This window comes from Mustela lutreola, chromosome 4, assembly GCF_030435805.1.
Source record: "Mustela lutreola isolate mMusLut2 chromosome 4, mMusLut2.pri, whole genome shotgun sequence".
Lineage (NCBI taxonomy): Eukaryota > Metazoa > Chordata > Mammalia > Carnivora > Mustelidae > Mustela > Mustela lutreola.
In genome coordinates, this window is record NC_081293.1 from 179,970,546 (window position 1) to 179,997,042 (window position 26,497).

The window sequence follows — 26,497 nt, forward strand, 5'->3', positions numbered from 1 at the left end:
AGTATATTCAGAAACATCTTTGGGTGTATTATAGGTGTCCTGGGTTCTCGCACATTTTCTGCCAGTGTTTGCTAAGCAACAGAAGGGCTGGGAGGAGTAGGGGTGGGAGGGAGATAGTGTTCCTAGTAGAAAGAACAGAGAACCATAGACTTGTTTTTTCTGTCTGCTTCTCTTGGTGGGCAGTATTGTGGATCAACAGCCAGACAGGTGGGTGGCTTGATGGTCCTTGCCAGTGTGTGTCAGTGTTGGTGAATCCCAACAAGGCTACAGACACATCTCAAATTGAAAAACATTTTCCATAACTTCATAGCGGGTATGTATTGGCTGCTCCATCTGGAGCTTCGGAAAATACCCCAGGTCAGCTGCCAGGGAGAAAGTATTTGAGCAGAAGAGAGAAATGGGCAACACAAGCTTACTTCCCGCCTCTAACCACACACACACAGGGGCAAAGGACAGCTTGACTTGGTGCCAAGGCTACTTCTTGGTGATCAGGAAAAGCTATGGGATTTAAAACACCACAATTTTTTGCTTTTCAACCCAGTTTCTGTACTGTCCCAGCATTTGGGTTCTGAATCTGGAAGAAAACTGTGTCTGATGCTCCTCAGTGCATCACAGGTAAAATCCAGGTGATGCAACTCCAGGATACTGCCCACGAGATCTTCCCAGATACAGACCCTATCCAAATTCAAGAGAGCAAAATGGAATCCCTATTTCTGGTGTTTAGCGCATCAAAGAGATCTTGGGATAGCCCATCAGAGAGATCTTGGACTTATTCTCAGTACAGTATCTGTTGACCTAAGGGCACTTGTTAATCTGTTCATTAAAATACTGATAACGTAAGTCCAGGGATGATATAGTGAACCAGACAGACTCATGCTGGAGCCCACATTCCAGTGGTTCACTTGGTTACTGTGTGCCATATCCATCCCATCTGAATGATGCCAGCAGTTGCTGGGAGTAAGCTGCACCTGTTCCTGCTCTATCAATCACTGTTGAAACACTATGAAACAGAGGTTTGGTATGGAAGACAGCTCCCAGAGGGAGTTTTCCTTTCTTACTGAGCTTAGGAACAAATATTGCAGCTATTCCTTCTATTTATCCGGAGTGGGATTTTCTTTTTGGCTTGTTTATGTTTTGTGCTTTTGGTCAGGTGCTGGCAACATACACACACTGCAGATTGTCCCCCTCCATGCAGGATGAGCTGGCTAGATGCTGCTGCTCCGCACTTCTCAGACAGGAGGACTGATAACACAAGTAGACAGTAGATACTCTTAGGAATGGATATTAGAGTTGTGCTTGCCAATCCTATTTTTCGTATGTACCTTCTATTATCCCACAAATAAGCAGCCCTTTCTGCTTCTTTGATCTTTTAATCCAGTTTGAATATGTGTCACAACATTTGGTATTTGCCAACTGCATTCCATTGATCCTGAAGTTCTTCAATCAAAATATCTTGTCGTACATCACTGCCAAAAACAGGTATGGGCTCTGGACAGGTTTATTTCTAAGTTCTGTTTAGGTATGGGTTGAGAAATATACATCATCTCTGAGCCTTCCAGTTCTCTTTTTACCCCTAGTCCCTTCTCTTTTGGAGCTTAAATTTAATTTCCTTGAAGTGTTAGTTGATGTGGTGTGTGATTTGGCCTCTTCGCAGAGCTATTTGTATTTTAATAGTTTTGAAAACCAAAAAAAATGTCATAACTCAAATAAATAAAACTGCAACAATGAAATTTTAGCCCTATGGCAGAAGGATTGAAAGATTTGTGTGTGTGTGTGTGTGTGTGAAACAACCTTCTTATCTGGCCAGCCCTGATCTTAGTTTAAATCATTAGTTGGAATAATTATGCCACTTTGTAAACTGTAGTGTTATGCAGAATTTGTAACTGAAAATAAATAACACACCCTTACTTAGATCAGTTTGTAATAAAACATGTATATGGTATTTTATTTAATCTCCTCAGTAATGGTTAAAGTATTATAACAAGTTTTATTCTCATTTCACCAATTAGTAAAAAAATTAAGTAAGCTTAATTGACTTGCTCAAGATTAACATACTAGTGAGACAACTTAAGTAAGCAGCAGACGCAGGATCAAAACACAAATCGTTTTCTGGTCACAATTGTTATGAATACAAATTGCTTTTCACTCCTCCAGCCAAGTGGGGACTTGGAGTTTACAGAGTAAATCCTTGTTCTTTAGTTTGCTACTTCCACAAGAACTATAAGCATATTAGAGTTTACCAGAGGATGAGTTCCTAAAGTAGAAGTAAGAAGGCTGATCTGAGGGCACCTGGGTGTCTCAGTTGGTTAGGGCGACTGCCTTCAGCTCAGGTCATGATCTTGGGGTCCTGGGATCAAATTCAGCATTGGGCTCCCTGCCTAGCTGGGATCCTGCCTCTCCTTCTTCCACTCTCCCTTCTTGTGCTCAATCTCTCTCTCTCTCTCTCAAATAAATAAATAAAATCTTAAAAAAAAAAAAAAAAAAAGAAGAAGAAGAAGAAGGCTGATCTGATTACTTGGGGTGACTAGAGAGGGCCAGGAAATGGTGCCTTACCAATCTTGTACTGCCTAAAAGTCCACCATGAGAGGCAGCCTACTTATATGTAGTTTAAAATACACAGAGGCACCTGGGTGGCTCAGTAGGTTGAGTGTCTGACTCTTAATTTCAGCTCAGGTCATGAGCTCAAGGTCCTGGGATTGAGACCCACATGGGGCTCTTCACTCAGCAGGGAGACTGCTAGAGATTCTTTCTCTCCTTCTCCCTCCCCATCCCCTACACTGTTCTCTCTCTCTCTCAAAATTTTTTTAAAAGATTTTTTTTTTTTTTTTTGAGAGAGAGGATCAGCAGGGAAAGGAGCAGAGGAAGAAGGAGAAGCAGTTTCGCAGCTGAGCAGGGAGCCCCATGTGGGGCTTGATCCCAGGACCCTAGGAACAGAAGGCAGATGTATAACTAAATGAGCCACCCAGGTACCCTTAAATAAATAAATCTTTTAAAAAATTAAATTAAATTAAATTAAAATAAATAAAATAGACATATACAGATGAACTTTCTGAAGTCATGAGACCTGCCATTTGCTAGCTATGTAATCTCAAGTTAAAAACCCTGGTTTTTTTGAGCCACAGTATTTTCATGTTAAAATGAAAATAATTCACTGGGTGCCTGCGTGGCTCAGTGGGTTAAAGCCTCTGCCTTCGACTCAGGTCATGATCCCAGGGTTCTGGGATCGAGCCCCACATCACATCGGGCTCTCTGCTTAGCAGGGAGCCTGCTTCCTCCTCTCACTCTGCCTGCCTCTCTGCCAGCTTGTGATCTCTGTCTGTCAAATAAATAAAATCTTTTTAAAAAAATTAAAATAATGCATTCCCTGATTATATCTTAGAGCTTTTATATAAGTATCAGTTAAGATAAACATAGGAGAGCCCTGCTCCACATTTCTAGTAAGAGATCCACCCCTGGATCAATCAAGTGTGGCAGGGGCTCAGGAATTAAGTACCATCCCTCACCATGGGCCTGGAAGGGGAGGGCAAATAATCTGATAGGTGTCCATCAGGTTCTATTTGGAATTGGAAGAATGGTAGTGCCAGACTAATCAATAACTAAGTTTGGTCAGGATAAGATGGTCCTCTTCTACACCACCTATAAGCTTTACTGTGGCATGATCCCTGAGAACTTGGAGTGCCCATAGCCCCTTCTTGCACAGTTTCCTCATGGCTTTTACAATCTAGATAGATATTCCAGAAACTTGTAACTTTATTTTTTGCCCCCTTAGGCTAGAATTCAGTTCACAGAGGATGGCACAAATCTATCTTTGATTTCCTGCCCCCATTTCCTGGGTGCCAGCATCTTCTTTGCCATGGGGCTTTGTGGGAAGTGGGTAGATAATTGGATAAGCCAGCCAAGAATATTTATACTAATGGAGCAGTAAGTACAGAACTGGCAACCCTGGGAGAATCCAGAAGAGTGATTAAGATGATGAGCAATGTTATAAGTAGACCCACTGCCCTCTCTTCTACCTTGGTTCCCCTAGGTTATCATTATGGGTTTCTTGGACAAAGGTAAACATTTCTAGGTAAATAAATTGTTGCCTTTTGCTTGGATAGAGTTTTGACTTTTGAAATGTGGAGACAGGTCCAAGAAACCCACACTCCTCGGGGCGCCTGGGTGACTCAGTGGGTTAAAGCCTCTGCCTTTGGCTCAGGTCATGATCCAGGGTCCTGGGATTGAGCCCCGCATTGTGCTCTCTGCTTGGCAGGGAGCCTACTTCCCTTCCCTCTCTGCCTGCCTCTCTGCCTACTTGTGATCTCTGTCAAATGAATAAATAAAATCTTAAAAAAAAAAAAAAAGAATAAAAAAAACCAAAAACTCCACACTCCTTTATGGCCCTTGCTTTGCCCACATCCTTTATCTATTTCCAATTGCGCTAGTTCAAATAGATTGGTTATAAACCTTATGGAATGTCAGAATGAGAAGGAGCATTAGAGATGAGCTAAATCCCACATTGTACCAATGAAAAAGAGAGAAAATGAAAGAAAAAACTATAATTTTGAGTAACTATGTCCCTGTCATAATGCAGTGCATCATTTCCCCTACCTACTCATTCCTGCTTCCCTGGGCTCACCACAGAGCCTCCAGCTCCCTTATGGTCCCCCATTGTCAGTTCTGGGGGCAGATACTGTTATCATTCCCTTTTTTTTTTTTTTTAGAACCTACATGAGTGCAAGTGGGGGTGGGGAAGGGTGGACAGAGGGAGAGAGAGAGAGAGAGAAATCTTAAGCAGGTTCCTTGCCCAGCACAGAGCCTGATGTGGGGCTTGATCTCATGACTCTGAGATCGTGACCTGAAGTGAGATCTAGTTGGACTGGAAGCTTAAATTGACCGAGCCACTCAGATGCCCCAGTGCTGTTACCATTCTTGAGCTACTAGATTGGCCCTGCTGAGGGAAGCTGCCTTTGTCTTAAGCTTCCTTCAAGAATGACCTCCATGATCATTTCCCAGAGCTGCTGGCTTTCAGAAACATCTGGTAAAGGACATAGGAAAGGTCTTCATTTCACCCTATGTCCACAGGTTGTTACTAAGTGGGTTAAGTTTGGGCAGCATCTCTGGGAACACAGTTGACACATATACATAAGCATACACTTAAATGCAAAAATGGAACTGCACGTGTGTCCCTACTCTTTAGAGAGGAGAGAGGTGGCTATACCAGAGGCTCCCTTGCTGCCTTCTTTTCCATTTGCTAGATGGAGACTGGCTTGAAGGAACTCTGTGGGTTCTTCTCATGACTAGAGCTAGAGTTGCCTGGCACCACAACCCTCAGTTTCAGCTGAGGTCACTAAGCAATTTGGGAAATAGAGAGAGAGAGAGAGAAATAATTCCTGCCATTTCAGAATCTGCCATTTCCTGCCATTGCTATTTCCCTAAAGCCTGCCCTTTCTCTGCGTTTTGCAGCATTTCGGTCCTGGATTACCCTTGCTGTACCATTCAGGATTTGCCGGAGCTTACTACAGAGAGTCTGGTAAGCAGAGGGGGATTTGGTAGCTTTTGAAATTACCAGATGGCAGAAGCTGGTATTTACTCTTCCATTTCTTCTCCAGTTCCATAATGTCCTGATTTGGGCATCTCAGATCAATAAATGTATATTGGCAAGAGCACAGTGTCAGTGGGGGGTTTAGAACTGCTGACTCAGCTGAGAAAATTTTGGAAAAACTGAGCATAGCCATTTGCAGAGAAGAGAAAAGATCAGTGACAAACACTAAGGAGGAGAGGGAATTTAGAAAGATAATGGGAACCGAAATTGAATGTGAACATCTGTGCTAAATAGCAGGAAAAGCACTACTGGTCTATTCCAAACAATGATCTGTCTCCTTTCCACTATGTTATAAGCTACTCACTTTTCATTTTCATGTAGATTATATAATCCAGGAGTGTGTACTTCAGAAAATACCTTGCCTAGATCTCTAAACCAAAAGTTGGTAATACCCACAGAAGAATGACTCAGAAATTTCTTCATCCTGGAAACAACTTTAAGCAAATCAGAAAAGTCCCTCAAAATTACTTTAATTTCATTAAACTGACTGATCAACAGCATCCTGAAGATTAACTGCCTGCCTCATATAAATATACCTCCTTAGATACACTCAGTCCATACCCTCACTCTGTTGCACGGTACTTGGTTATCTATATCTGTTTCTCCATTTAACTGAAAACTCCCTGAAGGGAGAGATGGGATGGTATCATCTTCATTTTATATCCCCAGAGTCTAGCACTAGCTAGCACTAGCACTGTGTTTGGTACATGAAAGGAGCTCAAATGCTGAATGTTGGATTGTAGCACTCATTGTCCCACAACCCTTTGCCTCCCAACTTTAATATTTGCAAAATGTTGCATTACAAAAGTGTACTATGCTCAAATAGAATGATACCTTCTGTGGAACAGATTTTATAGAAACATAGGATTCTTGGCTGGAGGTGACCTGAGAGCCATTTAGCCCAATCCTATTTCAAAGATGAGGAACCAGAAGGCCCAGTGGATGAAGTGACTTGTCATGGTCCTCTTCTCATAAGTGATAGATAGTGAATTAGAAAAAGACCCATGTTTTAAGATACTATGTCTAGCACCCATTTTAGCATCAGGGCAAAGATTTCCTGTCTCACTTAGATGTGACCTCAGTGGCCAAGGAAGCTGAGAACTTCTTATCCCTGCAGAGAGAAGTAGTAAGTTTTCTAATAACCCTGTTTATGCACATATTATTCAATCTTTAAAATAACTGTGTAAGCTTGGTATTACTTTTTTATAGATGGAAGCTAACTGCCAAAACCTTACAGTTAGAAGTCGCAGAGCCAGGGTGGAGACTTATATCCCTGCTGTTTAGAGTTAGAATGAAGAATGCACTCTCTCACAGAAAACAGTGATAAACAGCATTAAAATGCTACTATAAGTAGGGTATTTAAAAATGTAAAGTTTTTGTAAAGGTATTTCAAAACAAAAGGTTTTATGGCTGAAATCTATTTCTTTTTCTTTTTTTTAAAGATTTTATTTATTTATTTGACAGACAGAGATCACAAGTAGGCAGAGAGGCAGGCAGAGAGAGAGAGAGAGGGTAGCAGGCTCCCCGCTAAACAGAGAACCCGATGTGGGACTCGATCCCAGGACCCTGAAATCATGACCTGAACTGAAGGCAGCGGCTTAATCCACTGAGCCACTCAGGCACCCTGAAATTCTTGATATAATATGTTCTCTTTTCTCAATCCCATATGTAGGAAATTGATGGGAACTATAACTTCAAATCTCTTCTGATTTACCTTTTGGGATATGAGCATAAAATCATTGAAATAATTGTTCTGCCTCTGAAAAGATTTTATTGTTATCCATGTGCAGGTTAAAAGCACAGATCTATTCTAAAGAAACCAATTGGTGCTAGGTATTCCTCTCCTTTCTGTAAAGCAACAGTGGCACCTGGTGGTTTCAATTGGTAACCACAGATTTTTGTTGTTGGCTTGAATTTACGGTGTTAAATATTTCCCCTGAGCCTAATGATGGGCTTAAGTAACTAGCAAGTTTATGCCACATAGGTCCTCAGTATAATGGTTTGTTTATCTAAACTGATGGCTTCTGTACTCAGAAAAGACTAATGTTTATATGAGTAAAATGCATCTCTTTTCCAGGCATAGTGAATTAATTATAAACAGAAAATGTATTGATTTTTTTTTTATAAATGTAGAGGATTTTCTTTAAATAATATTTCAAATTCTTTTTCCTGGTTATAAAATCAGTATATACTAATGCAGAAAATTAGATAAATACAGAAAAATATGGGGAAGAAAACAAAAATACCTTAATTATACTACCTACACGTAACCACTGTTAATATTTTCCTGTAGTCATTTATATGTATACTATAGTATCCTATAGTACACTATATGTACTTATTAATTCATATATATGCACACATACATTATTTAAGAAAATAAGGGCTTTGTATATGTTTCAATCCACCTAATAAAGTTTAAATGTTCACAACACAACTTTGAACATATTTAAGAACATGATTTTTAATAGCTGCACATAATATTCCACTCCTTAATTTTTTCATATAATTTTTAATTTTTTTTAATTTTTAAATTTTTTAGTGCTCGCTTCGGCAGCACATACACTAAATTTTTAAATTTTTTAAAATTCTTTATAAACATATATTTTTATCCCCAGGGGTACAGGTCTGTGAATTGCCAGATTTACACACTTCACAGCACTCACCATAGCACATACCCTCCCCAATGTCCAAAACCCCACCCCCCTTCTCCCAACCCCCCTCCCCCCAGCAACCCTCAGTTTGTTTTGTGAGATTAAGAGTCATTTATGGTTTGTCTCCCTCCCAATCCTGTCTTGTTTCATTTATTCTTCTCCTACCCCCTTAACCCCCCATGTTGCATCTCCACTTCCTCATATCCGGGAGATCATATGATAGTTATCTTTCTCCGATTGACTTATTTCACTAAGCATGATACCCTCTAGTTCCATCCATGTCGTCGCAAATGGCAAGATTTCATTTCTTTTGATGGCTGCATAGTATTCCATTGTGTATATATACCACATCTTCTTTATCCATTCATCTGTTGATGGACATCTAGGTTCTTTCCATAGTTTGGCTATTTTAGACATTGCTTCTATAAACATTCGGGTGCACGTGCCCCTTTGGATCACTACATTTGTATCTTTAGGGTAAATACCCAGTAGTGCAATTGCTGGGTCATAGGGCAGTTCTATTTTCAACATTTTGAGGAATCTCCATGCTATTTTCCAGAGTGGTTGCACCACTCCCACCAACAGTGTAGGAGGGTTCCCCTTTCTCCTCATCCTCTCCTGCATCTCTCATTTCCTGACTTATTAATTTTAGCCATTCTAACTGATGTGAGGTGATATCTTATTGTGGTTTTGATTTGTATTTCCCTGATGCCGAGTGATGTGGAGCACTTTTTCATGTGTCTGTTGGCCATCTGGATGTCTTCTTTGCAGAACTGTCTGTTCATGTCTTCTGCCCATTTTTTGATTGGATTATTTGTTCTTGGGGTGTTGAGTTTGCTAAGTTCTTTATAGATTTTGGACACTAGCCCTTTATCTGATATGTTGTTTGCAAATATCTTCTCCCATTCTGTCAGTTGTCTTTTGTTTTTTTGTTTTTTTTTTTTTTTTTAAGATTTTATTTATTTGTCAGAGAGAGGGAGAGAGAGTGAGCACAGACAGACAGAATGGCAGGCAGAGGCAGAGGGAGAAGCAGGCTCCCCGCCGAGCAAGGAGCCCGATGTGGGACTCGATCCCCGGACACTGGGATCATGACCTGAGCTGAAGGTAGCTGCTCAACCAACTGAACCACCCAGGCATCCCTGTCCTTTGGTTTTGTTAACTGTTTCCTTTGCTGTGCAAAAGCTTTTGATCTTGATGAAATCCCAATAGTTCATTTTTGCCCTTGCTTCCCTTGCCTTTGGCGATGTTCCTAGGAAGATGTTTCTGCGGCTGAGGTCGAAGAGGTTGCTGCCTGTGTTCTCCTCAAGGATTTTGATGGATTCCTTTCTCACATTGAGGTCCTTCATCCATTTTGAGTCTATTTTCGTGTGTGGTATAAGGAAATGGTCCAATTTCATTTTTCTGCATGTGGCTGTCCAGTTTTCTCAACACCATTTATTGAAGAGGCTGTCTTTTTTCCATTGGACATTCTTTCCTGCTTTGTCAAAGATTAGTTAACCATAGAGTTGAGGGTCTATTTCTGGGCTCTCTATTCTGTTCCATTGATCTATGTGTCTGTTTTTGTGCCAGTACCATGCTGTCTTGATGATGACAGCTTTGTAATAGAGCTTGAAGTCCGGAATTGTGATGCCACCAACTTTGGCTTTCTTTTTCAATATTCCTTTGGCTATTCGAGGTCCTTTCTGGTTCCATATAAATTTTAGGATTATTTGTTCCATTTCTTTGAAAAAAATGGATGGTATTTTGATAGGAATTGCATTAAATGTGTAGATTGCTTTAGGTAGCATAGACATTTTCACAGTATTTATTCTTCCAATCCAGGAGCATGGAACATTTTTCCATTTCTTTGTGTCTTCCTCAATTTCTTTCATGAGTACTTTATAGTTTTGTGAGTATAGATTCTTAGCCTTTTTGGTTAGGTTTATTCCTAGGTATTTTATAGTTTTGGGTGCAACTGTAAATGGGATTGACTCCTTAATTTCTCTTTCTTCTGTCTTGTTGGTGTAGAGAAATGCAACTGATTTCTGTGCATTGATTTTATATCCTGACACCCTAACTTGTACTAAATTCCTGTACAAGTTCTAGCAGTTTTGGAGTGGTGTCTTTTGGGTTTTCCACATATAGTATCATATCATCTGCGAAGAGTGATAGTTTGACTTCTTCTTTGCTGATTTGGATGCCTTTAATTTCCTTTTGTTGTCTGATTGCTGAGGCTAGGACTTCTAGTACTATGTTGAATAGCAGTGGTGATAATGGACATCCCTGCCGTGTTCCTGACCTTAGCGAAAAACCTGTCAGTTTTTCTCCATTGAGAATGATATTTGCAGTGGGTTTTTCATAGATGGCTTTGATGATATTGAGGTATGTGCCCTCTATCCCTACATTTTGAAGAGTTTTGATCAGGAAGGGATGCTGTACTTTGTCAAATGCTTTTTCAGCATCTATTGAGAGTATCATATGGTTCTTGTTCTTTCTTTTATTGATGTGTTGTATCACATTGATTGATTTGCGGATGTTGAACCAACCTTGCAGCCCTGGAATAAATCCCACTTGGTCGTGGTGAATAATCCTTTTAATGTACTGTTGAATCCTATTGGCTAGTATTTTGGTGAGAATTTTCGCATCTGTGTTCATCAAGGATATTGGTCTGTAGTTCTCTTTTTTGATGGGATCCTTGTCTGGTTTTGGGATCAAGGTGATGCTGGCCTCATAAAATGAGTTTGGAAGTTTTCCTTCCATTTCTATTTTTTGGAACAGTTTCAGGAGAATAGGAATTAGTTCTTCTTTAAATGTTTGGTAGAATTCCCCTGGGAAGCCATCTGGCCCTGGGCTTTTGTTTGTTTGGAGATTTTTAATGACTGTTTCAATCTCCTTACTGGTTATGGGTCTGTTCAGGTTTTCTATTTCTTCCTGGTTCAGTTGTGGTAGTTTATATGTCTCTAGGAATGCATCCATTTCTTCCAGATTGTCAAATTTGTTGGTGTAGAGTTGCTCATAGTATGTTCATATAATTGTCTGTATTTCTTTGGTGTTAGTTGTGACCTCTCCTCTTTCATTCATGATTTTATTTATTTGGGTCCTTTCTCTTTTCTTTTTGATAAGTCGGGCCAGGGGTTTATCAATCTTATTAATTCTTTCAAAGAACCAGCTCTTAGTTTCGTTGATTTGTTCTATTGGGGTTTTTTTGTTTCTATGTCATTGATTTCTGCTCTGATCTTTATGATTTCTCTTCTCCTGCTGGGTTTAGGGTTTCTTTCTTGTTCTTTCTCCAGCTCCTTTAGGTTTAGGGTTAGGTTGTGTACCTGAGAACTTTCTTGTTTCTTGAGAAAGGCTTGTACCGCTATATATTTTCCTCTTAGGACTGCCTTTGTTGTGTCCCACAGATTTTGAATTGTTGTGTTTTTATTATCATTTGTTTCCATGAATTTTTTTTCAATTCTTCTTTAATTTCCTGGTTGACCCATTCATTCTTTAGAAGGATGCTCTTTAGTCTCCATTAATTTTTTAATTTTTTATTAACATATAATGTATTATTAGCCCCAGGGGTACAGATCTGTGAATCGCCAGGTTTACACACTTCACAGCACTCACTATAGCACATACCTTCCCCAATGTCCATAACCCTACCACCCCACTCCTTAATTTTTTGAAAATGATTGCTTTCTACTACTATTGGGTGTTTATTTCAATATTCCCTGCAAAATTCTAAATTCTAAATTCTTCCCATTTTGTCAAAATACTTAGCTCTACAACAGGCCATCCTTACCAATGTACAACCCACCTGGATAGGAAGGCTTACAAGTTCTGTATCTCTAAATGTCTATATTCAAATTCAACCCACTAAAGTAGGAAAACATTAAATTCCAGACATAAAAGGTTAGTGACTGTATGGTCATGTGGAAGATAGGTATGGTCTTTGGAAGGAGATTGCTAGAAAAGGCAGTGGAAAAATAAACTGAAAGTTGCTGGGGTGTGTTGGGGGTAATGATAGGGTGGCTGGGTTACGGACGTTCGGGAGGGTATGGGCTATGGTAAGTGCTGTGAAATGTATAAGCCTGATGATTCACAGACCTGTACCCCTGGGGCAAATAATACATTATATGTTAATAAAAATAATTATTTTTTTAAAAGGAAAGGCAGTGGATATGGCTTCAGCAAGTATTGTAGAATGCTCAGTATTTTGATGGTTGTTTAGGGCAGCAGAATTAAAAAGTAAGGTGTGCAAGATGATGCTTTGGAGGATGGAATATTTTAATCTTTTGTATGTATAAATATCATTTTGTCTTTCTATATGTGTGTATTAGAACATACATAATATCATTACAATAGTGCATTTCTATCTTAGAAATAAACATGTATATTTAGGAGTGCAAGAATAATTATTTACTGAGAGATAAAAAGAATCTTAAAAACAGATCTTTCAGAGGGCGCCTTGGTGGCTCAGTGGGTTAAAGCCTCTGCCTTCAGCTCAGGTCATGATCCCAGGGTCGTGGGATCAAGCCCCGAATCGGGCTCTCTGCTCAGCAGGGAGTCTGTTCCCCTTCCTCTCTCTCTGCCTGTCTCTCTGCCTACTTGCCATCTTTGTCAAATAAATAAATTTTTTTTAAATCTTTTTTTTTTTTTAAATCTTAAAAAAAAAAAAAGAAAAATACCACTGCTTTCAGGATAAGATTATAGGTCTGCTTTCTTTATGGGCCTGTTGGTCCTAAAGAGAAATCATACAGATTACATCCCATCCTCCTTCCCTCTCCTATCTTACAGAGATGTGAACCAAAAACAAAATAATGTGGAGAGTTGGCTGTGTAAATCTATGGTCACTGCTGCAAAGCCAACCCAGAGTTCAAAATACTTGTTTTTTTCCTACAGAATATGATTTATTAACAGCAGCTTCACATACAAAGAAGGGCATATTTTGAACAATGTAAATGCTCAAATAGGCCTATAAATTAAGAATGGAGGAATGAGAAAAAGTAGTATTTATGGAATCACTGAGTATCAGAGCTATAAGTTTCTTTGTATCTTGCTAAATCCCATCCTTTACTGATGAGGAAATGGGTAGAGTGGTAAAGTGTTGTCCAAAACCTAATAGCTAGGTAGAGCCAAAACAGTGAGTCAGAATTTGCATGACCTAGCCATTTGCAAAGAAACATTTGGTATTTCCTTTTAGATATATGCAAGTGAAATTATTAATTCTTGAATAAAGTCTTCTGACATTCAAAAGTCATCACTATTTACAACCAATATTGCCTTTAGCATTGTTGTTTCTCTGTTTTAGATATAATGTGAGGACATCATAAGGTATTTATTTTCAATGAGGTATATTTATATAGAGGAAGGACCATGGATAAATGTTTTTTAACATTTTATCAACTTACCTGTTAAGTCACCATTTCTGTAATGGGTAATAGACAGATTAGAATCTCTGGAATTCTTTTTCTTTTTTTTTTTTTTTTTATTTTTTTAAGATTTATTTATTTATTTATTTGAGAGAGAGCATGCATGTGCACACACCAGCACACACAAATGAGAAGAAGAGCAGAGAGGAACAGAGAATCTCAAGCAGGCTCCATGCCAAGCACAGAGCCTTATTCGGGGCTTCATCTCACAACTGAGATCATTACCTGAGCAGAAACCAAGAGTCTGGAGGCTCAACTGACTGCCACACCCAGACACCCCTCTGGAATGATTTTTCAACTCATTTGCCCAGATCCCTCTCCAGGGCACAAATAGTTTGCTAAAGCTCCCCAGATGATTTTGAGATTTTTCTCTTCTCCTTCCTCCTTTTTCACTCATACCACTTAAGAATTATGGCTCTCTTTTATGATATTTGGGGTTTTTTTTTAAGTTTTAATTTAATTTAATTTAACGTAATTTATTTAACAGAGAGAAACACAGTGAGAGAGGGAACACAAGCAGGGGGAGTGGGAGAAGGAGAAGAAAGCCTCCTGCTTGGCAGGGAGCCCGATGTGGGGCCTGATCCCAGGACCCTGGGATCATGACCTGAGCTGAAGGCAGACCCTTAATGACTGAGCCACCCAGGCGCCCCAGATATCTGGGTTCTTAACCCCCTGAGCCACCCAGGCGCCGATATCTGGGTTCTTAATCTAGCAGTAACTTAATTGTCAGAAATCCATACGATAAGGGAATTATTCTATAATGATTTGGGAAAAGAAAGTCTAAGCTAAAAATATGAATTCATTTTCAGTTGTGTGAACCATAGTAATGGAATGAATCAAAAGAATCATTTTTTAAGAAATGGTTATTATTGGAGTTTTCAGTCAGTAAGTGTTAAAACCTAGCAAATGTTTTTTCAAATAGGTTCAGATAAATGCAGGGCTGACATGGCATGGAAAACCTGAAACCTAAAGCGAAGAAACAGACTAATTTGTAAGTATAGAAAAGGCAGACAGAACTACAGCTCTAAGTTATCTTGAGCAACTTTCCTGTAGGGTATAGGAGTTCCACCTATAAAAGGAAGAGGTTGGGCCATCAGATGACCATAAGCTTTTCCAAAACTCCCATGGATTCATTATGTAACAACCAAGCTAATATTAGTAATTCTGATTTTCGATGAAGAGCTGGTTTTCAATATGAGAATAATAATCACTAGGAACTTTAATAAGCTGAGAAGGTTTGAGATGTATTAGATTTAACACTTAGCATCACTTCTTTATTTTTTTTTTTTAGTTTTTATTTATTTATTTAAGTACTGTCTACCTCCAACATGGGGCTGGAATTCACAACCCTGAGATCAAGATTCACATGCTCTTCCAACTGAGCCAGCCATGCACCCCTAGAAGCTCTTCTTTAAAGGCTCAGTCTGATTATAGGCTGACCAAACTCAGTCACACTCTCCCCTTTAATACAGGAAACCTCACTATTTTTGTTGTTGTTTCTGGAAACTGTTATCTTCTACTTGCTTGAAATAAAGTTGGAGTGTATTATAATTCAGTGAATTACTGGAGATAGAGGTTCAGGCCCTGGTTACTTTAAGGCCCTTATGTTACCTTAAGAAAATCCTTCCTCTCCCTGAGCCTCAGGTTTTGCTTCTGTGGATGACAGAATTGGACGAGACTTATTAGCCAAGTCTAAAAGCTAAGTCTCTTCTAGTGCTCAGATTCTAACCAATCTGATTTCCTCAGTACAAAAGGAAGAAACACTCTGTTCTTTCCGCAGTCGTGTGAGTTAATTATCCATCTAACTGGAGTAAGCCTCTGTTTTTATTTGGCTTGACTCATGCAGCTGGGCTAAGATGGATCTTTAGAACAGAACTCTCATAGTACTTTAGAGACTATGAAGGGTAGGTTGTGATCCCTGAACTGAATTTTTAGACACAAGGTGTGTGTAAACAATTTTTTTAAGTTTTTAATTTTAATTCCAGTATAGTTATCATGCCGTGTTATATTCATTTCAGGTATACAATGTAGTGATTCAGCAATTCTGTAACATCACGTAGTACTAATCATATGTGTACTCTTTAATCCCCATTACCTATTTCACCCATTCCCCCCACCCACCTACCTTCCGGTAACCATCAGTTTGTTCTCTATAGTTAAGAGTCTCTTGGTTTGTCTTTCTCTCTCTCTCTTTTTTTTTTTTCCTTTACCCTTTTGTTTTGTTTCTTAAATTCCACATATGAGTGAAATCATATGGTATTTATCTTTTTCTGACTTATTTCACTTATTATACTCTAACTTCATCCATGTTGTTACAAATGGCAAGATTTCATTCCATTTGGGGCGCCTGGGTGGCTCAGTGGGTTAAGCCTCTCTGCCTTTGGCTCAGGTCATGATCTCAGGGTTCTGGGATTGAGCCCTGCTTTGGTCTCCCTGCTCAGTGGGGAGCCTGCTTCCCACCCACCTCCACCTACTTGTGATCTCTTTCTGTCAAATAAATAAATAAAATCTTTTTTTAAAAAAGATCTTATTCCTTTTTATGACTGAAAAATATTTCATTGTATTTATATGCCACATTTTCTTTATCCATTCATCTATCAGTGCACACTTGGGCTGCTTCCATATCTTGGCTGTTGTAAATAATGTTGCGATAAACATAGGGGTGCATGTATTCCTTTGAATTAGGGTTTTTGTGTTTTTGTGGGGGTAAATGCCAAGTAGTGCAATCACTGGATAATAGGGTAGTTCTATTTTTAACTTTTTAAGGAACCAGTTTGCATTTCCACCAACAGTGCAAGAGAGTTCCTTATTCTCCATGTTCTCACCAAAATTTGTTGTTTCCTGTGTTTTTTATTTTAGCCATTCTGATTGGTGTGAGGTAACACCTCATTGTAGTTTTGACTTTCATTTCCCTGGTGATGAGTAACATTGAACATTTTTTCACATGTCTATTGGGCATCTGGATGTCTTCTTTGGAGAAATGTCTGTTCATGTCTTCTGCCCATTTTTAAATGGGATTATTTGGTTTTGGGGTGTTATATCAGTTCTTTATATATTTTAGATACTAACCCTTTGTGGGATATGTCATTTGCAAATATCTTCTCCCATTCCATAGGTTGCCTTTTAATTGTGATTGTTTCCATTGTTGTGCAGAAGCTTTTTATTTTGATGTAGTCCCAATAGTTTATTTTTGCTTTTATTTCCCTTGTCTCAGGAGATATATCTAGAAAAATAGATGTTGCTATGGCCTGATGTCAGAGAAATTACTGCCTGTTCTCTCTTCTAGGATTTTTATGGTTTCAGGTCTTAGATGGAGGTCATTTTCCATTTTGAGTTTTTCTGTATTGGTGAAAGAAAGTGTTCCAGTTTCATTCTTTTGCATGTAGCTCTCCAGTTTTCCTAATACAATTTGTTAAGAGACTTTTTCCCAATGTATATTCTTTCCTTCTTTGTCAAAGATTAATTGACCATATAATTGTGGATTTCTTTCTGGGTTTTCTGTTCTGTTCTATTGATCTATATGTCTATTTTGTACCAGAGCCATACTATTTTGCTTACTACAGCTTTGTAATATAACTTGAAGCCTGGAATTGTGATAACCTCCAGTTTTGTCTTTCTTTGTCAAAATGTCCTTACTATTCAGGGTCTTTTGTGGTTTCATGTAAATTTTAGTATTGTTTGTTCTAGTTCTCTGAAAAATGTTGGTTTTTTGATAGGGATTGCATTAAATCTGTAGATTGCTTGGGTACTATAGACATTTTAATAATATTCTTTTAATCCATTAGCATGGAATGCCTTTCCATTTCTTTGTGTCCTCTTTAATTTCTTCCATCAGTGTTTTATACTCCAGAGTAGAGGTCTTTCGTATCTTTGGTTAAGTTTTTTTTTTTTTTTTTTTAAGATTTATTTATTTATTTGACAGAGAGAGATCACAAGTAGGCAGAGAGGCAGGCAGAGAGAGAGAGAGAGAGAGGAGGAAGCAGGCTCCCTGCTGAGCAGAGAGCCCGATGTGGGACTCGATCCCAGGACCCTGAGATCATAACCTGAGCTGAAGGCAGCGGCTTAACCCACTGAGCCACCCAGACGCCCCTCTTTGGTTAAGTTTATTCATAGTTTTTTGTTTTGGGGGGTGCAGTTGTAAATGGGATTGTTTTGTGAATAAATGTTTGTGTATGCAAGTGGAACATGGGCAAATGTTTTCTTCTTTCAACTTTTGCTGGTAGAAAGTGAGTGAGTCAAGGTCTTGATTTGGCTAGTGCAAAATATCAGAAACAAGGGAATATGGCCAAATGCTGCTGCTCACAAAATATAGCCCCCCCCCCCGAAGTTTACATTTTACTCAATATGCTAAGTCCTGCCTCACAAAAACAGAGAAAGCAGGCCATTTGTCCTAAATGAACATAAGCAAATAAAAAAACCCTCAAGTCTGGCAGATCTAGAAAGCACTCCATGGAGCTAAAGGTCTGCTGGAAAATGAGTATCTGTTGTGTTTGAAGAAGGCAGAAGGCTTGAGCAGGACTCCATATGGAGATTGTTGCATGGACCAGTCTGGGATCTGCTATCGTGAGATAGCCATGGACTAGCATGTGTTCTGTCAGTGCCCACTTCAGGCAACATCTTGTGACGCAGGAATAGGGGGTAGTTTTAGTCAGTGGGGAACCATTATCAGAAAAAAAAGAGAGCAAGACCCTGGGCAGATGAGACTATCTTTAGGAGGGAACTAGGGTATCTTTCCTGGGACTCTTGAGACAGCTTTGAGGAAGAAGCCGCCACGATCAGCTTACTTTCATTTAAAACTTCACTTTTTTAATCAAACGGAGAAAGTTGAGATAAATCACAGTATTATGAAATGATCAGAGGTGAAAGGATCTTAAAGATGATCTAATTTAACCTCTTACAAGAAACAGGGAAATGACTTACCTACCATCATACATCCAGGGTCAAAGCCATAATCCAGGTATCCTAGTGTCTATTTCAGTGCTGCTTCCACAGCCATACCCCTACTCCTATTTGTTTGTTTGTTTGTTTTAAGGTGAGCTCATACAATCTCAGACCCTGAGATTAAGAGTCACATGCTTTACCAGCTGAGCCAGCCAGGTACCCCTCCCATATTTTTTGAGGTGCTAAGTAATGCAAAGCTGTTTATGCTGCTATCATATTAGAAATCAGGATAAAGGAGGCTCACAGTGGAGATACACATGGCCTCCCCTATATGTTCTCTATTTCCCCTGCTTCTTAAAAAAAAAAAACAACAACAACAACAACAAAAACACACACATTTAAGAGTCCATTCCTCTGTTAGCCATACAAGATGGAACATCTATAGAACCTCTCTGTTTTGGACAAGCCAACTAGCTGATGCACTAGAGTGGAAACTCCCATGGAATTTTCTCTTAGAAGGAAACAAATAGTTCTCCAGGGACTAGTTCTAAACACAATATTGAACATTTACTACAGGAAGTAGAACATTTTTTCTAAATAATATTTCTAAAAAGTTTCCCTGAAACTTTTTGGCCCTTACTCTTATTTATTTCTTAGTAGAGCCTATTACTCTCAAAAATCCTGCATGTTCCTTCTGCATTAGATGTATGTCTATCTTGCTTACTTTGGATTAATTTGGGAAAGGAGGGGGTAATTTTCCATTCTTTTTTTTTTTTTTAAAGATTTTATTTATTTATTTGACAGACAGAGATCACAAGTAGGCAGAGAGGCAGGCAGAGAGAGAGGGAGGAAGCAGGCTCTCCGCCGAGCAGAGAGCCCGATGCGGGGCTCGACCCCAGGACCCCGAAATCATGACCTGAGCCGAAGGCAGAGGCTTTAACCCACTGAGCCACCCAGGCGCCCCCATAATTTTCCATTCTTTAGACAACAGCTCATTTCTACACCTTGTCTCCTACTCTTACGTCCTCCTATCAAATTGTAAGCATTAGGAATTTCTAAGATGTTAGTTTGGTCACCATGCATGCTCATTGATTCATATGGCTTCTGGCATCAGTATATTTACAGGCCCCCAAATCCAGAAGGGCTCTTATTTTTGTCCCTGAAAAATGTTTCTGTGAGTAGATACCTGTTTCTAATCTGACATCCATCTGTTATCTCTGGTTGGGTGCTCACAAGCTATCCATAAACATATAAGAGAAATACCTGGTTAGAATTTACCATCTGCCATTTTTGCTTCCATGCTGGAAAATTAAGCAATTTACTGCAATAGGGTTTGATAAAGGAGGGCGTAGGATGATTTTAAAAATTCAAATGTAATGAATATCAGATCTATCTAACATAGTTTGAAATCAACCAGAATGGGGCACCTGACTGGCTCAATCAGTAGAGCATGTGACTGGATCTCAGGATCATAAGTTCAAGCCCCACATTGGGTTTAGAGCCTACTTAAGAAAGGAAGAAAAGGAAAGAAGGGAAGGGAAGGGAAAGAAGGAAGGAATCTACCAGAATAACTCCTAGCGGTTTAAAACACAGCTTATGAAAGAGCAAAGTATATAGGGGAAAAGTTCTATCACTTCTTTTCTGATTCTAAAGCAGGAAGCTACACAGGAAACTTGAGTGGCATTCTTACGTTCATGTATCCTCTTTCTATTCAGTACTTACTCTAGGTGTAGCCTTTCAGGATTGGCAGCTGTGTGTTTTCAGATGAAGTATATTGCACGCTTTGAGACTTGAGCGTATGAAGAGCAAAATGGTGAGGAGGTAGCATTTCATAAGGAAGGCCTCACCTACACTTACCAGTAGTGACTTCTAGGCTTCTGTGGGAATGAAGGCCTTATAGGTGTTGAGGTAATGGTGGGCGTGCTTTATTACAGGAAGCTGGAGACAACAATCAATTCTGTTGGAGGAACCTCTTTTCCTGCATCAACCTTCTGAGGTTGCTCAACAAACTGACCAAATGGAAGCATTCCAGAACCATGGTGAGTGGGGCTTCAGATCATAGAGGTGTCCATCTGACTGAATTTTTTTAATCTTAAATATTTATGGACTTCCTGCTTTGTGAGCTCTATAGGGAAACACTGAATGCTACATAAGGTGAACATCTAATTCTGGGCATTTATTCATGTGAGATAATTATTCACCAGTCCATTTCTTTACAAGGAGCTGAATATGGGCCCTCCCCCAGGGCAGCTCTGGTTGGAAAGTTAGCATTGTTATATGGATTTATATTGGATTATAAGCACATATCCCAGATGATACAAGGCTAAGATTATTTACTGCAGCATGAATCATGAAAGACTGGAAACCATCTAAAGCCCATTAATGCAGGACCAACTGGTATATCCTTATAATAGAATATTATCCAAGCATTAAAAAGAATGAGGCAGGAAAAAAAAAGAGTGAGGCAGTTCTATATTGATATGGAATAATTTTCAAGATATATTGTTAAATAAAAAGCAAGGTATGGAACAATGTGACAGGATATGTAGTTGGCTGTGGTTTTTGTTAATAAAAATAATATGTGTACATAGAATTATATATCCAGATGATACAAAAGAAACTGGTAAGAGCAGAAATGGGATGTGTAGCTGACAAAATTATTTTGCTCTTTATATCATATACTTTGAATATTAGAAACTTTGAATTGTGACATATAAATGGAGTGGTTCCTCTATGTTCTTGAAGACTAAATATAAATAGAACCTAGGCCATGGATTCCCAAAAGCTCCCCCAGGGTACTGAGACCAGTCAAGTTGTCTTAATTGTTTGTAAGTTGGAAGTTCCAAGACACTTTAGATCCTTACCTGCCTTTCTTCACTCCTGCCCCTCTTTAAATGGGTAGATGCTGGTGGTATTCAAATCAGCTCCAATCTTAAAGCGGGCCCTCAAGGTCAAACAGGCCATGCTGCAACTTTATGTTCTGAAGCTGCTAAAAATACAGACCAAGTACCTGGGACGCCAGTGGAGGAAAAGTAACATGAAAACCATGTCAGCCATCTATCAGAAAGTACGCCACCGCATGAATGATGACTGGGCTTATGGGAATGGTGAGTATTCTCAGAGCTCTTGACCTCCGAGAGTTTCCCAGGGTTTAAACAAAATTAAATAAGTGGCTCCTGGGTGGCTCAGTTGGTTAAGCGTCTGCCTTCAGCTCTGGTCATGATCTCAGGATCCTGGGATCAAGCCCCCCAACCCCTGTCAGGCTCTATGCTCACTGGGGAGTCTGCTTCTCCCTCTCCCTTTGCCCTTCCCTCCCCACCTCTCATGCTCTCTCTCACTCTCATACTATCTATCTCTCAAGTAAAAAAATAAAATCTTTAAAAAAGAAACTAAATAAATAGTTATCTCTACTCTTTCGTATGAATTGTTACATAGTTTGGATAAGAAAGTTGTAATTATAGTCACGTGCTGATATAACATACATTAGGGTTACTGCCCCCAAATTCTAGCATGTGCCCAGATCCTATATTAACTATAAAAATCCATTTTAGGGGCACCTGGGTGGCTCAGTTGTTTAAGCATCCAACTCTTGGTTTTGGGTCAGGTCATGATCTTATGGTCATGGGATCAAGCCCCGTGTGGGGCTCCAGGCTCAGTAGAGAATCTGCTTGAGATTCTCTCCCTCTGCCCCTCCCCCCACTTGCACATGCATGCTTTCATAGAACCCTGGGATCGTGACCTGAGCTGAAGGCAGATGCTTAGCCGACTGAGCCACTCAGGCACTTCAAAAATAAAATCTTTTTAAAAAGAGAGATAAACCATTGCGTATGGGACATGAGAGATCTGGGAAAGATGTATCTCTAGCCCTGAAATAAGTGTCTGAGTGGGGTAAATAAGGTAAAGATTTTACCTCGTAATTTTAACATACGCTGACACATACATTTATCATATGCTGAGAGAGGTCACAGGGAAGCAATCAGTAAATCCTTCAGTAATTGGTCCATTCTGTTTCTCCTTGTTGTACCTCTTCCTGCCTCTTTACATTCCTTGAGAGCTGGTGATTCCATTCAAATGTGTAACTCCCATACCCTAGGAAAGCTCAGTAAAGGGAATTAAGTTGCCATTTTGGAAAATATAATACATATACCTAGTAAGAAAGTGAAATAATGAAAAGAAAGTACAAGTTAAAAAAAAATGTCCACCCTCTCAGGGACCTTATTTCCTTCTCAGTGGTAATCACTGTTAGCTGTTTCTAGACTACCCTTCCAAAGATAGTCTCTGCATATACATGTGTATTTTTTTAAACTGGAGTGACAGCATATTATACACTTAGTACATTGCCCTCCACAAAAAGGAAATTCTGAGTTTAATTTGTTCTTCCCCATAGACCATATACTCTGTGGTAGGAGGAGCAGAATCCTGAGTTGTGTAATTGTTCTTCTTCTTTCCCCAACACAGACATCGATGCCAGGCCATGGGACTTCCAAGCAGAAGAATGCACCTTGAGGGCTAACATTGAGGCTTTTAACAGCCGCCGGTATGACAAACCCCAGGACTCTGAATTTTCACCTGTGGATAACTGCTTGCAGAGTGTGCTGGGGCAGAGGTTGGATCTACCTGAGGATTTCCACTATTCATATGAGCTCTGGCTGGAGAGAGAGGTGTTTTCCCAGCCCATCTGTTGGGAGGAGCTGCTCCAGAGTCACTGAGCTCTTAGAAAAAAAAACATCTGATAGATGAGGTTTGGCTCCAATAAATGGTGCTCTGCCTATCCTGCCCACTCGGCCTTTGTTTCTAGCTCTGAGAGTGCTTGTTCAGGGGAAAGCTGGCCTAGCCCAGGACATCCAGTGTAGTGCAGGGCCATTCTGGGGGCTTTGGGCCTGGAGATAGTACAAGGCTAGGATCCTGAGTCACAACAGATTGGTCAACTTGCATTGGGGTCAGTTGGGTGCCAAGTTGGCCTTGAACATCTGCTGGATCAGTCCTGGATAGGCTCTTTTGTGGGACCGCTCCCTGCTTTAGTCTTGCCCAGAACCAGGACCAGGCCAGCCTTTGATAGCCCCAAGAGTGAGAATAAGTTTATCATGGCATTTGACCCATGACATTCATCATAGATAATGGGAGAGGGAAGTCATAAAATAGGGAGAACATTTCCTTCTTGTTTATCCTGGATTCCTAGGACCCATAAGAAGTTTGGCAAAAACCAACTTTGAAATTAAGTGTATATTTTAAATAAAAAATTTTGACACCTCTCTCTAAAATTATTAGCTCAAAGATGATTTTAGAGCACCTGCACCTTCTTTGTAAAGGATGATGATTTACTGTTACCTAAATACTGCATGTTATAGTAAGGTATATCATGTAAAGTGTTTTTTTCTTTACTCCGAAGAAATCTATGTTCAATCTGAAAATTATTTCTCTATGTATTGTACATGGGGCATGGAGTGCTTTGCTACAGCCAGTCTGAAATAGACCTTCTCTAAGGATGTTTCATGTTTTTCTGAAGCTATGTCAGTCTTCACATGACTGGTACACTATAAAAAATTATCCCTTTCATCCAATTCATTTTTTTAATGACAAGTAATTACAGAAGGTTTTATTTACTGAGATGGCAATGTCCATTTTTGCTCATGATCGATTTATTTTTTAATTGAATGGAATAGCAAGAGCATTATAGTTACCATTTTTCTTCTATGTTGATTAGTGATTTTTTTTCCTTTTTACTATGAGTGCTTTCAAAGTGTCATATGGAGATTTAGTAATACTGTTCTTACCTTAAAGTATTGCACACTTCTTTGAAAATACAGTTCTTGATGTACCAACCTCTTTAAACTTCTTTTGAGGGTGCCTGGGTGGCTCATTCAGTTAAGCATCTGCCTTCGGCTCAGGTCATGATCCCAGAGTCTGGGATCAAGTCCTGCTTCGGGCTCCCTGCATACGGAGCCGGCTTCTCCCTCTGCCTGCTGCTCTCTCTGCCAAGTAAAATCTTGGAGGAAAAAAATTTCTACTGAAGTTTGAATCACATACTTGTCAGAGCGCCTGGATGGCTCAGTTAGTTAAATGTCTGACTCTTGATTTTGGCCTGAGTGATGATCCTCAGGGTCATGGGATCAATCCCCGCATCCGCACTCAATGAGGAGTCTGCTTGATGAGTCTTCCTCTGTCCATCCACCCCCTCCACACACAAACACACTCTCTCAAATAAATAAATCTTTAAAAAAAAAAAAAATCACATACTTCTCATCAGAAATTGGGTTTTTAGAAAAGCTTCTGATTCGACCAGGATCATTTTTTTTCCTCTTCTATTCCCACAATTATGTCATCTATATTTTCAAGCTTTTTTTTTTTTTTAAATGCTCTCCCCCCCTGACATGGACACTATTGAATCTTTTTTATGATAGCATCAGGCTACTTTAATTATGCCAGGAAGTCTTGTAAGAAATGGCTTATTTATTCTGTCAACCACAGTCTCATTTGGAAGTCATGATACAGTTATTGACAATATCCAAAGGAACTAGACCAGAACTCCAACTAAAGATTGGATTTTAGCTTTTTTTTTTTTTTTTAAGATTTTATTTATTTATTTGACAGAGATCACAAGTAGGCAGAGGCAGGCAGAGAGGGGGAAGCAGGCTCTTTGCTGAGCAGAGAGTGGGGCTTGATCCCAGGACCCTGGGATCATGACCTGAGCCAAAGGCAGAGGCTTTAACCCACTGAGCCACCCAGGTGCCCCAGATTTTAGCTTTTTGAGCTTTAGGATGGCAGGACTTATGTTTTTATGGAAAGGTAATGAAGAATGTAAGTATGTAATAGATGACACTTCTTAAAATACTTTGTAAATTTTACCTGAATAGGACAGCTGTCCTCATCACAATCAAAGTAATTCACTAAGCATATCGTTCATGAATCCTATTAATCTATTTTAATGTGGTTTAACTGAAAAGGCAATTTTCAAGGAAAGAGCAGTCATCAATCTATTTCTCTTAAAGCCATATAGTATTTAATTTGTGTCAAGAACAAATAAGTTGCCTTTTTAAAAATATGCGCATGAATGCTTTCTGAGGCATAGAAGTATGCTGAGCTTTAACATTTCATACCTTTTTACAAGTCTTCTCTTAAGGGAAGATTAATTCTCAGTGCAGATGGAAAAACTGAGATACCAAGAAAAGTGATTAGTTTCAAATCACAACATTTTTTTTGCTGACTTGCTGGGATAGCATTCAGGTATTGACAGCCAGCCCCATATGTTAAAGTAACTGAATCTTCCAAGAGAACCCATGTGTGTGGTTAGGAATAAATTCAGATTAACCAAGGTCCAATGGTGATTGCTGTTACTGTTTAGAAGAACATTACCCGAGTGATTTATAGATGATTTTTATTTGTGAATATCTCAATATAAGTTTGTGCTGATTGCTGTTAACATGGTTTATCTACTGAAAGCACTTTAATAAAGAGAAATTGAACTAGAGTTAGAAATTTGGTCTTTAATTCAACATAAAAGAATCTTAAAGACAGGTATAGAAGGGAATAATACATAAAGAAGATGAATATGTAAAATCTTGCCTAGTATTCCCTGGGGTTAGATTAATACAAACACAACTGCAAAATCTCAATGGCTTAGGACACACCTTTATTTCTTGTTTCTGGGTCTGCTGATCAGCTGCAGCTCTGCTCCACTCAAGTTAACTTGCAAGAGATAGCTCTGCTCCACACATCATCTTATTCTAGCATGAGGCTGAGGGGACTAGCTCCTGGCTGGGACATATTGTTCTCGTGGTAAAGGGCAAAGCAAGCACCTAACCATACCATGCAACCACCTGGAGGGTGCTTAAAGCTCTTCCTTGGATGGGGCATAAGTCAAATTGCTCATATTCCCCTGGCAAAAAGCAGTTCATCTGGGGCAAGCCTAACATTGGGCCAGAGAAGTACATTCTACCTATGGAAGGCAGTTGCAACCAGGCATATGTCTAAAGAGTGAGTCA

General features: G+C 39.4%; 1 protein-coding gene across 2 annotated transcripts in view; it reads left to right on the top strand.

The window, feature by feature from the left end:
* The window catches only part of STRIP2 (striatin interacting protein 2), a 52,191-nt gene extending 26,208 nt beyond the window's left edge, over positions 1-25,983 (top strand). For both annotated transcript variants that reach the window (XM_059171833.1, XM_059171834.1), the window contains 5 exons: positions 1,379-1,479; positions 5,446-5,512; positions 20,450-20,554; positions 21,418-21,622; positions 22,974-25,983. In XM_059171833.1, the coding sequence (XP_059027816.1) occupies positions 1,379-1,479; positions 5,446-5,512; positions 20,450-20,554; positions 21,418-21,622; positions 22,974-23,224 (729 nt within the window). In that variant the 3' untranslated portion in view covers positions 23,225-25,983. The remainder of the gene's footprint in view (positions 1-1,378; positions 1,480-5,445; positions 5,513-20,449; positions 20,555-21,417; positions 21,623-22,973) is intronic.
* Positions 25,984-26,497: the final 514 nt, after the last annotated feature.